This window comes from Schistocerca cancellata, chromosome 5 (genome assembly GCF_023864275.1).
Source record: "Schistocerca cancellata isolate TAMUIC-IGC-003103 chromosome 5, iqSchCanc2.1, whole genome shotgun sequence".
In the NCBI taxonomy this organism is placed as follows: Eukaryota; Metazoa; Arthropoda; class Insecta; order Orthoptera; family Acrididae; genus Schistocerca; species Schistocerca cancellata.
In genome coordinates, this window is record NC_064630.1 from 564377412 (window position 1) to 564394561 (window position 17150).

General features: G+C 37.0%; 2 protein-coding genes across 3 annotated transcripts in view; one reads left to right on the plus strand and one right to left on the minus strand.

Annotated features, from left to right (window-relative positions):
- The window catches only part of LOC126187496 (uncharacterized), a 166042-nt gene extending 165375 nt beyond the window's left edge, over positions 1–667 (minus strand). Inside the window, exon 1 of the mRNA XM_049928609.1 lies at positions 562–667. Coding sequence (XP_049784566.1) covers positions 562–577 — 16 coding nt within the window. The 5' untranslated portion in view covers positions 578–667. The remainder of the gene's footprint in view (positions 1–561) is intronic.
- Positions 668–870: 203 nt separating this feature from the next.
- Positions 871–17150, plus strand: part of LOC126187495 (anaphase-promoting complex subunit 2) — a 105913-nt gene continuing 89633 nt past the window's right edge. Inside the window, exons 1-4 of one of the 2 annotated variants that reach the window (XM_049928607.1) lie at positions 871–1131; positions 7499–7937; positions 14359–14467; positions 16212–16350. In XM_049928607.1, coding sequence (XP_049784564.1) covers positions 1042–1131; positions 7499–7937; positions 14359–14467; positions 16212–16350 — 777 coding nt within the window. In that variant the 5' untranslated portion in view covers positions 871–1041. The remainder of the gene's footprint in view (positions 1132–7498; positions 7938–14358; positions 14468–16211; positions 16351–17150) is intronic. The other variant, XM_049928608.1, reaches the window with a different exon arrangement.

Below are 17150 nucleotides of genomic sequence, written 5' to 3' on the forward strand. Positions count from 1 at the left end.
GTGGGAATAGATAAGTGTCAATAAATAAATGCTCATTTAGATACAACAGCCGATACGTAAATACTTAAAACACTTTTCGGCTAGAATAGGACCCCCACGAATTCTTTGTTGTAGTGTAAGTTTGATCTCTGGTAGCGCACCCTTAGCCAACGTTAGGTTTAAATGTGTTCATTCGGTTGTGAGTTTGCGAAGCCAACGAACATGAGGGTCAAATAAAGGTTGTGTTAACTGACAGGCATATACCGCAAACTAATATTTACGTTCACGTCATACTTAGACGTCCTTTTCACGTAAAAACTAAAACGTTAAACTACAAGGTAAAATCAGAAAACGTGTATTAGAAAATGCTCAAGCCACAAGACACAAATTGAGAAATTCAACAACTTTGTACAGGAAACCAAAATTGTACCAGCCAGAAATAATAAGGTCGAAGACTGGCTCTGTGTTTATAACATGACATACATTTTCCATGAATACCATGAACTTGCTGTACGAAAAGTTAATTCCAAATATCACCGCGTATTTATGACTTACTGGTTAGACTGGTGACTTTCTACTTACTGACAGAGGTTTGCATTTTCCGAACACTACAGGTTCAATGTTTTTCCCACAATCACAATGTTTTTTCCTCACATAGCCATCAACGTGCTGTTTATTTGTAAACATACCAAAGATTTTACATATATCCAGCTTAAAAATTCATAACACAAAATTGCGTATAATAAAAAAGTTGCGCAATGTAAAAGTATTATATTGAAGTCATATAATTTAAGTATGGGACTGAATATTTTCAGCAATTAATCAAAAAGCCGTTATTTAATTGATTCAGCAGACAATGTTTTCCGGTTGCCACCTTGCTTGAGGTATAATAACTTCGACAGTGGTACAGTTTTCAAATGCCTGGATGTGAGTGATTTTATTTGAGATGTAAATATGTTTTTGTTATCACAGGGAATAAGTGGTCGTATGGTGATAGTTTATACGGAATAATGCCCCTCAGCATTAGAACTATTTCAGAAATATTACAGTCCCTAAGATAAGATGATGTCAAACGCAAGTGTACAGACACTCGAAATTCCGTCAAAAGTGTATGAGAACTTCCTTGCAGTTTTTCCGATTTTAAAAGCGGAGGTATGCTTCTGATGGACGTTATTCATACCGTCCAAGTTTTTATGTTTTTTTTACTTATTCCAGAACGACCGTTGGAACTGCAGATTAATGAGAACATGGTTTCTGTGGTTAAAATCATTTTGCCGGATCTTTTCCCATATATGTTTACATTCTATTTGTTTTTGTTTTATTTATTTATGGGCTGAACATCGTAACTGTCGACGCCCTTTCAAGTACTTTGAGTGGAATGTGAATAAAATATATAAAATGCAGACCTGTCAAAAACTAGATAAATGATATTGTCTCTCTCCCATTCCCCAGTCATTAGCGCACAGTCACTTTCATGCATATAGAATCGAAAACTGTTAACATATCGTGCATCTAAAGATGTACAGTACTGCTTAGACACTATCATAAAAGATAAAATATTACTATATTTGACTGATCCCATACGTAATACTGACCGAGCCTGCCATCCTCTGTAAATATTAGAATCTCTTGATTAATTGAAGCGTCCCATATCACTTCACAAACTCACACCCAAACTGCCACCTTTCAGCCCAACCTAACCTCAGGCTACACTGCAGATCGTCACAAATAAATATCATATTGATAGTCATCATCGCCAACCCGAAACCAAACTGCCAACTTTCAGTCTCTCCTAAACCTCAGGCTAGACTACTGATCAATCTGTCACCACAACCTACACACCAAAAAGACAATAAAGATCTGGTAGCCATGTGCCCATACCACTGTATCACCATCATCGTCATCAATATCATACATTCCAAAAAGATAATGTAGACGCAAAAGAGATAATATCATTGTTCTCTTTCCTTTCTGTTTGAACACACGTGTTTTCATTTGCCATATTATCACCACATTATGGGAAGAAACCAGTGCCTGGTATCGGTAACTGACTATTCCTTACATCTGAGAGGGAAGCCACGTGAAGAGCTTTTAAGCAATTCCATCAACTGTAAGTGGACAGAAGAAAGTGTGACACAGTCTTACAGTCACTTTTATTGATTGTTACATGTTACCCATAATCTTCTGGAAGCATTTGTTCCAGAGGTACATTATGGATCTTCTCAATTATCATACAATAGCATACAGTGTGATACATTTTTAGATGTTTAAAACCCACAGACACTACTTTAATAGCCAGTTGAAATTTTGACTCCTACAGATACTAATGTTTCGCTATCATTATTTGTACTGTGGTTATTGTTGAATGTTGTGTGGCTTCCATCTCACCTCAGAATACTGCAGTTCTGCAGGGTTTTAATTAAGTAGAAAAAAATGGTGACAAGATATAGAGGTGGCATTGAAAAGCAGTCAGCAAAAAGGAAATGGGAAGTACATTGGACGTGATTGTTACTGCAGTGTTGATTACAAAACAGAACCAGCACTTTTTGTAGTAGGCTTTCACTGAAGTCCTGTCCCACAGTTTTCTTCCCTAGTTCCCTTTGATCATTACAATATACGCTCATATAAATGAGGTGTGGCTATACCATTTGTTGGTTAAATCCTGTCCCACATTTTTCTTTCCCCGTTTCTTTTCTTTACAGTATGTTCTCATATAAACACGGTATGCCTATACATGTTGTGGTTTTTGTGGTTGACATATATGCTTAGTGGTAGAAGAATACAGTTTCATTTGTTATTAATTGGATCCTTTTTATACTATGATATTTGATACATTAGTTTCCAATCCCTCGTATATACTGATCCATCTATATTGCTAATGTTGCTATAGTGATGTGCACACAAGAAATTTCCTATATGCTCTTGTCATCTCCTACTACATGCTTCACCATTGCCTCCCCTCGTTACTAGCAATGCTTGGGCAAACACTCCACTGGGCCATTGTTTCTTTTGTTGTTAGTAGAATTTATAAGCTCGGAAAAATACCTCTGTCAGTTCTTAACATAATATTATTTGTGTTTGCATTATGCCACCTATAATAAACACTGTAGTGGCTAAATAACCTCCTCATATCTAAAATAACATGAAAATCAATGCCAAATGGTCTGTGCACAGCCCAAATTATGGACCACAGGCTGACGTGGCAGAATTGTTCACCTGATTGGAGTGTCATGGGTACACTACACCTTCCCACTGTGCATCTACCCACCACCTTCCTTCTTTCGTGCGTACCGATATGGTCCAGTTGCTGTTTTCAATCATGATGGGATGTGTTCATTTCCCGGATTCAATGTTGACACCTCTAACTTGTCTAATGAAGTGAAAGCACAAAGGATGTTGGCGATATGCTTATTGGATGTGAACGTTAGATTCACTGGCACAGTTGATAGTGTTAAAGGTCTAAATTAGATGTTGGTGCTGAGTTGTTCATTTTTCCTTCATTTGTTGTGCTCCAATATGATTCACTGCAGAATAGTTACACACAACTCGTTAGTTGTTTACACAGTAATTTTGTTCCTTTTCATCATGCAATATAGTACCAGTGGTGATGGACAAGGGCGTGGCCACAAATCCTCTACTCTAAAACTGAAAACAAATGTTTGATTACATTCCAGTCAAGTGACTGAATCACAACAGTTGTTAGTGTATTCATTCTTTATGTCACGTCACATGTAAACAGTGCTGATAGTCTGAATTGGGTCATTGTGATCTCGGATATGTCGTTGGTCACTTAAAATATCACAGTTTTTTCTTAATATGACTTCTGATGTCGTTACATCTCAGTAAAGTATAAAGATAGAATAAGTTAACTAATGCTTTTCATACAGAACACAGCTTTTTAATGAGCTAGGAACACAGATCAGCTAATGTTTATCAATCAGCTAATGTTTGTAACTGTAGTGATGAAAATTAGTCTGTACCACACTAGATACTCAGTCCAGTTGTCCATGCGTAGATGAGGCATTTGCAGCTGTTAGATTGTTATTCATTGAAGCAGATGTAGTAATAGAAACAGGACATAAACTGTGAAGAGTACTTTATGAACTTCCAGCATGCGGGAAATTCATAAAATGTTAATCATTACAATGAAAAACCAGCTGGAGTTGCAGATTTCACTTTCTTTAGTCACTCGCTGACTAGTTTTGGGCCGGGGCCCATTTTGAAATCGTCGTAACAGATAGTCAAATTGGTATTTCTGAAAATGTGAAAACCATGTCAAAAATTTGTAAATGAACAGTTACAGCAACTTTGGCTAGCAAGGTGTCCTGAAACTTGCGAGAGAGACTGCTGAAGAAATAAGGCAAGAGGGTTGCAGGGCCATAACCAGGATGCCCGCACCAAAGCAGAACATTAACACTGAAGAAAGGAAACCTCTCTTTTCCTTATGAGAAGACACTGAAATAGTGATTTTACCTGCTGAGAAGGGAAACGCTATTGTTCTTTTGCCTGCAACATCTTATATCGGTAAGACGGATTTACTGTGGGACTCAGTGTGTCATCGTCTCCAGAAGGATCCAACTGACATACTATAATGGAAGACAACCACACTCCTCAAATCAAGCCAGTTTCCCTAACATCTTAAAAAGAGCTTAAGAGCACAAGTGCCAGTTCCACCACAACTTTATAGGCTGCCTAAGACTCATAAGGAAGGGATTCATCTTCACCCCTTGTGAGCAATATAGGTGCCCTAACATATCACCTGTCGAAACATCTGGCTTCTCTTCTAAGCTTGATGGTAGGAAAATGTCAACCTCACATTCGAGACTCAGAAGGTTTTATATGCCTGAAGACTTTGCTTCTTGAACCAACTGATGTATTAGTGAGTTTCAATGTGGTCTCTTTGTTCACACGAGTACCTTTGGTGGATTTATTACAACTTATAGGAACTAAGTTGGAGGAGAACATCGTACTTTTTATTTAATGAACACTGTTTTGAGCAGACTGATGGTGTTGCTATGGGTAGCCATTTGTGTCCCATAGAAGCTAACCGTTTTATGGAAGACAGTGTTGAAACCTAAATTTTTTTGGAGGTATGTGGATGACACTTTTGTAGTTTGGCCATACGGAGGAGCAAAGCTTCCGCCATTTCTGGAACACTTTAACTCCCACTATCCCAGCATTTGCTTCAGAGAAAAAAGGAGACCTTCCAGTCCATGGTGTCTTGGGTCCACAGAAAAGATAATGGTTCCTTGGGTCGCAGTGTGTTTGGTAAACTGACTTCCACAGACCTATATCTACAAGCTACGAGCTGCCATCACCCGTCTCAATGTAATGGCGTGTTATGGACTCTTGATCATAGGGTTAGAATTGTGTCAGGTGCATGGAGCTTCTCAGCAGACTTAGCCATCTTCGTTCTGTGTTTGTACAAAATGGGTATGCTGATAAACAGATCCATAATGCTTTTAAACTTGCACACATGAACTATGGATAGACAAAGATCCTTTTGCCTACTTCCATGTATTGGGACTCCATCATGAAATAAGCTGTCAAAATTCATATAAATAATGACAAGATCAATAGAGACACAGGATTTCAACTCAGCAAGGCATGAGAACCAGCATTGGCGGTACTAAGACATTGCCACCTGCAGACGAACGTATTTGAGTCAACACAGACGGAGATACAGACTCTACACACTTAACCTGGGCACCAACACATTGCCCTCCCATGTGCGCACTGGGCTGCCATTTGTGGCTTCGCTTTTCCTGCTTTGTGAATGCAAAGACTGTGGCTCGTTTCTCCGGCTGTGGACCCTGGGTGTCACTGTGCTGTATGATTCATCCGTGATGACATTATAGCCCCACCCCTGCCATCTGCACTTTTCTAGCAAGTCAGCCTTTATATTGGTGAGCCGTTGCAGCAACATGTCAGTAAGCATCTGAAGATGACGAGTAGCTGTCTTGTTGAAACATTATCCGACTTGACACCCATGATTTGATGAAGCAGCTGGTACGTTGGGAAAGTCTCAAACAGCATAAGACTAAAAAATATCACACACTAGCTTCTGTTGGAAATAATTTTGTGTAAAATCACCACAGAACTCAGCTAAATTGTGTACATCATCTGTGGAGAATACACATGTCATGTTAGCTGTATAAAAAAAAGCTGCTGTAGTCAAATTATCATGTGTGAACAAATTGGTTGCCAAATTTTATAATAACCTTAACTGAAGACAATGAATGCAAGCAAGAAAGAAACAGAATGAAATAAAAATAGAAAATTTGGTAAGAATTTGGCCCAAGAAATTCATTTTATATTTAATTCTTCTGAGTGTGATGGTATGATACAGAAATATAGACCAGACATTAATCCACTCACCTTAACTTTGTTTCTTGTGATTTTATTTTCTATTTTTTAATTATCTGGGCTGATGCTTTCCCCACCCCACCTGTCTAGCCATGTATTTTCTGCCACTAGTAATTTTTTTTCTGTGTGTGAATAACCGAAAATTTTGAAAGAAAATAAGGTTTAGATGACATATTATTAAAATCCCTTCATCTTTATCTCCCCTCGTCCACACAACTGATGTGTATCTCTTTTAAATTCCCCAACCGATTTTGCTGTCCCCCCTCCCCCAAAAGCTGTTCTTTTCCCACAGTTATATCTTCTGATTCATGCTTCTTTTTCGTTAGCTATTAGTTTATGCGATTGTTCCCACTTTCCCTCCTCCAGCTGTTAGCAGTCTATCTCATGTACTGCCATTTGAGTCATGCTTTTGGACAGTTGTTCGTGTGGAGTTATAAGAAGGAGGAGAATTGAGTGTTCTGAATTTAAAAACCTGTTCGACAAGTCTTTAATAGATGTTTGGACTTGGTCACTTTTCAGTTATCGGAAAGACAATTACTTTGACATGAAAAATATAGAAAGATACTGGAGTCTGATTTTTTTGTAAAAGGAACCCAAGTATGCATTTGTGAAGAGTTAGTAAGATTGACTTGGAATATACTCTAAAGTGTCAGTATATTTGGATATATGAAGCTCTGCTGTTGGTGAAAGTCACTACAGGGAAGGGCATCAGTTAGATTTTGAAATCTGGGACTTTGATTGATTTCATGGCTATCTGCTGAACAATTGAAACCACACAAAGACCATCTATTGATCTACTTGATGGATAAGTAAGATTTTGTTGTGGTGGAGAGAGGCATTGGCAAATCGCTGCCATTAGTCTCCTGCAATGTAAGTATTTAGGTCTTGTATATAGTGCTCAGAAGGAGGGTAGTGAACTACCATTATATTTTATCTGAATATGCAATTATAAGAGATGACCAAGTAATGAAAATTCATACTTTTCAAAACTAGACAGAAAAATTTTTCCAACAAAAATGATATGAATTTATAACATATAGTGACACAAATCTTTTGTGAAACTTGCCCAATGTAATTCTGTTTCTTCCAAACAGTTTTTACTTCCTATTTTAGTTTTGCAATTTAAATTCTTCTTGTTTTTATATTTTTGCAGGAACCTGTTAGTGGCTCCCAAGACACTTCCTTCATAGCTGATGTTGTCAGAGAACACAATCTTGGTCATTTTCTTGAAGATTTAGTTCTGTCTCGGATACAGAAGATTTTACGACAGAAAATAGCTCCTGAATTTTGGAGTAAGTTTTCTGGAAGTGAAGGTGAAAATGAAGGCTTTGGAAGATTTAAAGATGCTGTGAATAATTTATACAACCGACTGCATCAGTTTCTCCCAGTCCTGGAGAAACTGGAAAAATTACATGATCTGTCAGCCTCTAAGAATCATCTTGCCTTTGGTCAGAGATCTGTAGTGGAAGAATTTAAAGTTTTATTGAGGGCAACACTACATTCACAGCTTCCATTAAACCATTCTGCTATAACTGAAGATTTCTACAGGAGGTCATTTAAAGTATTCTGCAACTCTGATAAAACCGAATCAGGTCAGTTCTCCATCTACCAAGTTTATTGATAAGAGTTCTAACAAAAATTGATTCTATTGGTTTTCTGGCACTCTAATTCTCAATATTGGCACATTACTATTATCTGGCTTGCAGTGCTCTGTATTCATCTCTAAGTGTTGTGTTAAATACATAAATATTGTGTGCTGAATAATGTGTATTAAACTGAAATGCATATATGCAATAAATAGAATCAGAAAATTGTCCCAGTTTGCATTGTTGAAGCTGTTGACACTTTAAGAAAATCCCATTAGTTGACGGGACGTGAAAATTTTGGTGGATTGCCGATCTTATCATTTGACTGGGTACAATTTCTCCTGTTTTTAAATATGGAATCATGCATATTGGCTAGCTTAATATGTCTTCATTGTGTTGCTCAGGAAATTTACAAGAGCGAAAAAGTTGGGGCTGATCTGTCTGATCAGAAGATGTCCTATGGGGCTTTTGAGTACAGTGACAAGTGTGAAATTAACTTCGATGCCACATTTATTGTTTGGCATGTTCACACAGTGCAATCTGAGAACACACAACATTAAAATTCAACTGTGGAATGAATGTATAAAACAAAGAATAAACACGAAGTAAAAAATATCACATCTAAATGTAATTGCTGTACAACTTAAGCACTTCTAAGCATTGATACACTACACTGCACAAACACTATACAACCACTACATCACTCCTCCCTCCCCCAAAGTGTTAATGCCATCTGCAAATGTACATGATCTGGTGTCCGGATCACATGACAACTGGTGTTACTTTTGTGGAGTCATCAGCTGTAGAATTCAATGTCCGTGGGGGGTTATCAGCAACATGTGGCAGGGTAGTGGGTGGTTCAGATGTGTTTGTAAATGGAGTGGTAGGTGATTTGTGTGCACCAGTATCAGACGCACTAAATATTGGTTTTTGGCAGTGAATGGGAACTGTTGTTGGCATTCCTATGACATTGACCCTTGTGTTCAGATCATCTTTGATGGCTGTGCGGAGGCCCAGCGGCACGATCGGTAGTGTCTCAGTCCAATGCTGTGACTTGTGATGCCGAAGAGATGCTTTGAGCTGATGTTGTAAGCGTTCTATGAAACCATTCGCTACAGGGTGGTAAGCAGTTGTCCAGATGTATTTCGTACCTAACAGGGTTGTGAATGCCTTCAATAGATAAAACTCGAATTGACCTCCCCAGTCAGTAGTGATGTGTAATGGTACGTCAAAATGAGCAATCCACCCACCGAGAAATGTAGTGACAATAGTTTGTGCAGTAATATCAGACATGGTGATTACCTTCAGCCAGCAGATTGGTCTGTGACAGTCAGACAGTAAGTACATTCCTCCAAGGGCAGCAGCGGTCCAACAATGTCAGTGTGAACATTTTCAAACCATTGGTTAGGTGGAACAAACATTACGAGGAGTGCACTAACCGGTGTGCCGAGCGTTTCTAGGCGCTTCAGTCTGGAACCGCGTGACCGCTACGGTCGCAAGTTCAAATCCTGCCTCGGGCGTGGATGTGTGTGATGTCCTTAGGTTAGTTAGGTTTAAGCAGTTCTAAGTTCTAGGGGACTGATGACCTCAGACATTAAGTCCCATATTGCTTAGAGCCATTTTGAAGTCCACTAACATGACGAGTGACCTTGTTACGCTGATAGGCCGTGCACTGGTGAACAAAGATCTTACAGTCTCTGTCAGTGTTAAGCCACACACGAGTTCTTTTCACCAAATGCACTGTAACACAAACACCAGGATGAGACAGATCGTGTAGTGACGCAATTTCATGAAGGGGCATGGCTTTTATGCAGAGATGTCACAATACAAAAGCATCTTAATTGGAAGCATTTGAATGCAGCATAGCTGAAGGGTAGATGGCCAGGACAAGACATATCACAGTTTGTCATCAGACTAACGTGCTGCAGCTAGTGCCTTGTATTTGATTGCCTTTGAGATCACCTCAGTGTGAGAGAGAGCATCTGCTGGGTCATTAAATTCTCTCTCTACATGAACAATGTTGGTTGTAAACTGTTCTATGAAGTTCAGATGACAAAGGTGGCACGGCGATGCTTTGTCCGGGAATTCACGAAATGCATATGTCTGCAATTTGTGGTCTGTGATGAGAATGAACTGTCTGCCTTTGAGCCTGTATCTGAATTTTTTATTGAAGCATATTGCTCTCTGTGGACAAAACGGTTGACACAGTTGACCGGCTCTCGACTTTCAAAGGACGTCACCGACGCAGTATGCGGATGATGCACGGTGCAGTTGGTGTGGTTGGTTTGCACTTGATGTCCAGTATTATACGGCATGGTTACTATGTTAGTTGCCATTGGAGATAACAATGCAGTCACCAAAAATGATGCAACAAGCACGAAATTAACTTTGAAGCAACATTTATTGTCTGGCATTTTCAAACAATGCAATCTCAGAGTACTCTATACAAACATCAAAATTCAACAACAGCATAAACATATAAAATAAAGTATAAAAACAAAGTCAAAGATATTACATGTAATGTATCACTGTGCAACTTGTGGACTTATATACCTTGATACACTATACTGCACCAACATTGTGCAACCACTGCACATTGTTTCCTTATGTGTCTAAAGAATGCATGTGTTCTCAATAGTACAGTAAGAAAATAAGAAGATACCTCTGTCTAAATACACGAAATTGTAGTGTGCAGAATTGCCAGTGTGTGAGGACAATTCCAGAGTTCTGCTTGGGGCGAGCTGAGTAGGTTGTCTACAGGAAAGCATTCCCTGAAATAGATAAAACAAGAATTCAGAGGATGTGAAAAGTATGTTTAACCAAAATGAAACACCAAAGAGGGAAGGCTGCAAGAATAGCACAACATACAGCGCAGTGAGTGCAAAATTGCCATGTGTAAGGTACCATGTTTCAGAATGTATCAGTAAAAAAATTATACTGTGCAAAACTAATGTGTAATAATATATAATCAGTATTGTTGGATGTTTATTTCCAGTTATTGAAATTAGAATAGTAGATTATTGGGATTAATGTGGTTATTAAAAATTTTTGACTTACGTATACATTTCTTGCAAAATGTAACATTTCTTAAAAATACAAGTAAAATAAACTAAACATTCAAATAAGCTGAAACTATTCAATCCGGGAGTAATAGTGTCAGGCTTTCATGAAATGTTAGTGTCACAGTTAAATGTTGGCTACTTTTATTAATAAAAAATATTGAAAATTCTTAAAAATAATTGGCTTTTTAAGAAGCCGCAAGCTTTATATGGCCAGGAGTCAAAGTGTTAACAGTAGTGATCTGCACTCATCTGAGTGTTCCCTGTCCTGTCACCCGCCACTTATACAGATTTCCATTCTTTTCTACCCTCTTTATCACTGTGTACTTATTCTCCCCCTTCTTGCTGTCTAAATCCTTTCCTCTCCTTCCCAACTGTCTGCCTGAACATTTCCTACAGTCTGTATTACCACAAAGTAAAGTATATGGTATTCATATAGTACTGAAAGATAAGTAATTGCAGTATTTTGGGGGATATGTGTAAATTGTTATTAACTGAAACAAAAAATGAAATGTGGCATTCCCTAGGAAGATGCATTGTTTTATTTGAGACTGAGTTTAATTTTATGTATCTAATAAGTAGATCTTTTTAGCCCTGTACCATAGATAGTGTGGAACGATTTTAGCATTCATATTGTTGATATATTTGCTGTTTTTGCGCCGGCCGGTGTGGTCGTGCGGTTCTAGGCGCTTCAGTCTGGAACCGCGTGGCCGCTACGGTCGCAGGTTCGAATCCTGCCTTGGGCTTGGATGTGTGTGATGTCCTTAGGTTAGTTAGGTTTAAGTAGTTCTAATTCTAGGGGACTGATGACCACAGATGTTAAGTCCCATAGTGCTCAGAGCCATTTTTTGCTGTTTTTGCCACTGTATAACAATCACTCTTCATTGTCATAGTGCATTGTGGTCCAGATTGTAGTATCATCTATTTCTGTTAAGGTTACAAGTTCCTCTCAACACTGGAAACTTCAACTTACGTAAATTGTAGGTGTCAGTAGAAAGAAATGCTAACCCACAAGAGCTTTTTTTGAGGAATTGGGTGTTATATGTTCAGTTAAATTCAAAGACAAGGACATAAATACAAGAAGTCCAAACAATTTATGTAGTAGAAAGCACTTTCTAGCAATACATACAGAATTTCACGTAACTAACATGTGGTGTATTGTGCACCAAGTGATACTGACGGAATCAGATTAGGAAACTAGGTACTGAAAGTGGTAGATGATTTTTACTGTTTGGGTAGTGAAGTAGATGATGGCTGAAGTAGAAAGGCTATAAAATCCATACTGGCAATAGCAAGAAAAGGGTTGCTGAAAAAGAGAAATTTGTTGACGGCAATTAAGAATTCATACAAGAAGTGAGTAGAACGTTTTGAAATGTGGTGCTACTGAATAATGCTGAAGATTTGATGGAAAGAGGAAATAAATAATGAAGATGTACTGAATTGAAGTGGGAAAAAAGAATTTTATGGCACAGCATGACTAAAAAAAGGAATCAGTTGATAGGACACGTCATGAGACATCCAGAAATTGTCACTATGTTAGGAAGAGTGGGGCGTAAAATTTATAAAGGGAGACAACGGCTTGAATACAGTAAGTTAGTTCAGTAGATGTAGGTTACAGTTGCTATGCTGTGATAAAGGGATTAGCACAAGATAGACCAATGTGGGGAGCTGCATGAAGTCACTCTTTGCACTGAAGACAACAACAAAAACAGTACTTTAGGTTTGCAGCTGTTACAGTACACTTTAAACACCTTTATGTTCTTAAAGTTCAACGGTTAGTTAGTTACATACATCATAGATCATTTGAATGGTTCTTTCACTGAAATGATGTGGAATGGGTTGGTCGACAGGATATTTATACGTGATTAGTGTTAACATTAATGAACACACTATTTTTTTAGCCCTTCTCATGCAATGGGGATTAAAAACAAGTTTTTTCCTCCTCTACCAGTTTTTAAGTAGAAATTAATCCATGGAATAGAAGGATCTGTCTGGGAGAACTTTTAATTTAGATTTAAAACTTGCTTTGCACCTGTCAAACATTTTGTGTTATTTGGAAAATGATCAAAAATTTTTGTTGCTGACAGATTATAAGATTGTGTTGCTGGTGGTTGGTGAGAGACACCTTAAAATTTGTCAGTTTGGTACATAGAATATGTCTTGTGGTCAGGAAATCACATGATTATTCTACCACCAGTAGGTGCCAGTTCATTTAGTGTCACTGGGGGTGCACGTATAGCCTTCTGCTACATGAACTAGCTTTACGTCCCAAGGTAACTCTAAACTACCATCAACAAAAACAGCAAAGGTCTCTGTGGAAGATGAGTTCAGCTCACCAACACACAGACTCAAGAATGAATGGGTCAACAAAATAATAATATGCCCTGTATTGCTCAAAAATCACTGGGATATGAGCTGCCATTTCAAGCATTATTGATGCTAAACAGAATTAGGACCAAACATATCAGATATGCATATTTATCTACACAAATGGGGTAACCAAACATCCCCACTTTGAAATTGTAGAGAACCACAGACCTTCAGACACGTCACAGATGAATACCGCAGAATGTCATATAATGGTAGACCAGAAGACATCCTGCTGGCAGCCCAGAAGTTGATTAGTTTACATAAATAACCAAGATGTAATGTTTTATATTATGTGTATAATACTCTACATTGTGTTATTACCTGCACATGTGTGTTTTTTAATGTGACAAGAAGCCGTTTGATAAATAAATAATTGTGGATCTTAGGCTTTTGCTCTCAATGAAACAGGTGATTTAAAAACAGCTATGTAGAATTTGTTACATAATTGTGAATCTTAAACTTGATACAGTTGTTATATCAACTGTTTTAAGACAGTATTTGTAGTGTGTTTCAAATAGAGTATGAAACCGCTACTTGTGAGGCTACCACAAAATGTTCTTCCTTTGTTTAGTGGACAGAGAAGTAGCAGACCTAATGTATCTGATACTACAGAAACTGATAGAGTGAAACATTGTTTTATTTTAAATTATTGTGACCCTTTAGTAGGAAAAACAGGAAGAAAGATTGAAATTGATTGATAGTAGAAAAAGAAATGTCAAATCTGTCAACCTGTATATCGGAATTCCAAAACTGCAGAAACCTTTCAGTCCAAAGCAGTTCATGTCCTTGCAAACATCTCAAAGGAAGAATCATTGATCCAAAAACTTCAAGCTTATGTTTACCATATTACTGTTATCTAATTTTGGTTACATTTGTTTTTGAGATGGATACTATCCTCTTATGAGAGAAGATACAAGTAAAATATGAATTTGAGAACTCTTGTTGCCTTTAGTTTTAAAAAACAACTTTATTAATTTAAAGCTGACAAAATGTTGCAGATATAGATGAAGTCGCAGATAGTGAAAATGTGGTGTGTGGAGGTTGTGGCACTGAAATTGAGGGTTGTCAGTGTCGAGCCATATTGGATGCCTTTCATGAGACAAATAGGTGAGATTCACAATAATATGTGTTGGAGCTATGAATACATATAATTGGCAAAAATTTTCTGTTTTCACTGAAACAACATTGCAAAAGAAAGTATTGAATACACACAAAGTCCAAACTGTGGTGATCTGTTAAAATACTCACTGTGGCTATTGTAGTAGTAGTTTTCTGACTATTGAATATTTTGTTGGTTATACATCTAAACATTGATGATTTACAGAGTTACACTATTATTAGTATGTATTGCTGCTTCTTGGATAATGAAGTGAATGGGATAATCTGTATCAGTCAATGATCCTAAACTTCAAAATAAGACTAAGGACTGTACTAAGCTTTTAATGAATCCTTTCTCAGAATTAATGAAACATGCATTAACAGACATACATCTTGTGTGTGTGTGTGTGTGTGTGTGTGTGTGTGTGTGTGTGTGTGTGTGTGTGTGTGCGCTTTCTTTTAGCCCTAAAGAAGTATCCATCCCAAAGCTTACCAACAATGTCTCATTTTTGTGCATATAGACAACTCAAACCCTCAGCTATGAGTATATGACATCTTGTTACTTTTCCCCTTCCATTTTTTATACTCCAATAATAACTTTCCTTTCTTAAAATAAGAACGGAAGAAAAAATTGTCAACAATGGAGATTTAAAGCTTCAAAGCTTCTGCTCAGTTTTGAAAATAACTTGAGATAGTAACATGAAGAGCAAAAACAAATGGCACAATAATGTTGATCAATTGAATTCAAAAGTACCGTTTTCCAATTTGAAATGTGTAAAGGTAAGAGGGAATGATGAAAAAAGTGCTGTAATTGATAGTATGTGTTGTAAATTGACCAGTTTTGATATGACAGGTGTAGAAAAACAGTTCAGAGTGACAGAATTCTGCAAAATTCACATGCTAGGAAACAGAGTGAATAGGAAATGAGAAGTCTGGTAGGAGCATATGCACATGGCCATAAAGAAGTGCAGTAAAAAATAAGTGATGTTCAGCAGTATAACATATTCATTACCGTATAGACACAGAGTGAAGTGGCAACTTTATATTTTAATGTTAGAGAAAAAGTCTGTCCAGCACATTATGAGACAGTTATTAAATATGACACAGGAAAATCTGGATTGGAATTAAGAGTGCATTATATGGAATCAAAATAACTGATGATTTTATTTAATGAAAATACATATGTTGTAAGTAATGAGTTATAGATGCATAATAAGGAATGATTCAGTTAGTTGTTTTGTTAAATATTCATGTAGTTGGACAAAATCAAGAGGAAAAGAAAGGGAAGTTTTTAAGAGTTACATATTGCAAAGTATACTTATTTACGGAGAGGGGATATAAATAAGAACACCAACTGGAATTATGAATTGTAATGTAGAACATAATTGACATTTGATCTGACATCACAGATGATAGATATAAGTATTAAAGTAAGTTAAAACTGAAGTTCTCAAAAATATTGTGCTTCTTAACTGAGATGAGCTGCAAATTTTATTTAAATGAAGTTTATTAGTGCATGATGGAATCTCAAGTGATTACTTGAATTAAAAGCTGCAGTACTGATGCTCTTATGTACACAAAATGCACCAATTAGGAACTTACTCTGCAGAATTGGTCTCTTTAGCTGGTTCTTATTTTATTTTTATTGTATTTTTCTCAAATTATCATTTTGTAGTAATACATGCTGTATCATCATCATATGTTGAATTTAGCATATGCTTTTATATTAATGTTCTCAAATGTATTTATTTAGGAAACTGATTGAGATGGAGCTGTTAGAGAGACTTTCCAGTGAAGTCATAACTTCTCTAATCCATGTTCGGATTGAAAAGCATGTACATGACAGCTGCAAAGGAAGTTTTGATACATCATACCTTGCATCTTTAGATGAAGTAAGTGTGTTTCCAGCATGCTCCATTTGGACTATTTTGTTATCAAACACTTTGAGATTTATCGTGAAATGATTTAATAGTGGCACAGTGAGGATTCACATGATTTTCAATTTCCTATCATTTACTCTTTAAGCAGTTTCATGCACACACCTTCCAAAATCATTAAGAGTAATGATTGTGTCCTTTAGTGGCTAAGTCTTTAAATGTCAGACTACCAGTCCAAAGGTCTGGAGTTCAAGACCTCAGTTGTTCTTAAGGTTTTTTTCTGTCAGTTGCCACTTCTTTCACCTCTATCAATAAATTGTTAGTGTGATAAATGCCAAATTATTCCATCTACGATTAATATTAGCTTAGAAAGAATGTTTTTCATTGCGCCAAAGAACACAGTAAGAATAATATGTGTTGTTCTCCAACAGTTATGTTTATTCATCCCTAAGGATTTAAGCATTTCCAGCTTTGCATTACACTTACTCTCTCAAAATCTGTGATAAATAATGCATAGCAGTTCAAGGAATGTACTACTAAACCATAAATAAACTGGAAGCCATCGTGGATAAACGTGATTTATATTCATTAACATATTAACTAACTGTGTTTTCTTGAAGGTATTGTGCACATTACATTTCATATATATTTCATAGTTATATGTTGTATTTTTATATTAAATAACCTTTGAACTAACTGTAATTTCTGTGAAGTTATTGTTTGTCTTACATATCATATGCAATAGTGTGAACACTTCAGTTAGATTGATAGATGTTAATGATGTTTATTGTGTTAGTCACAGAGTCTTGTGCCAT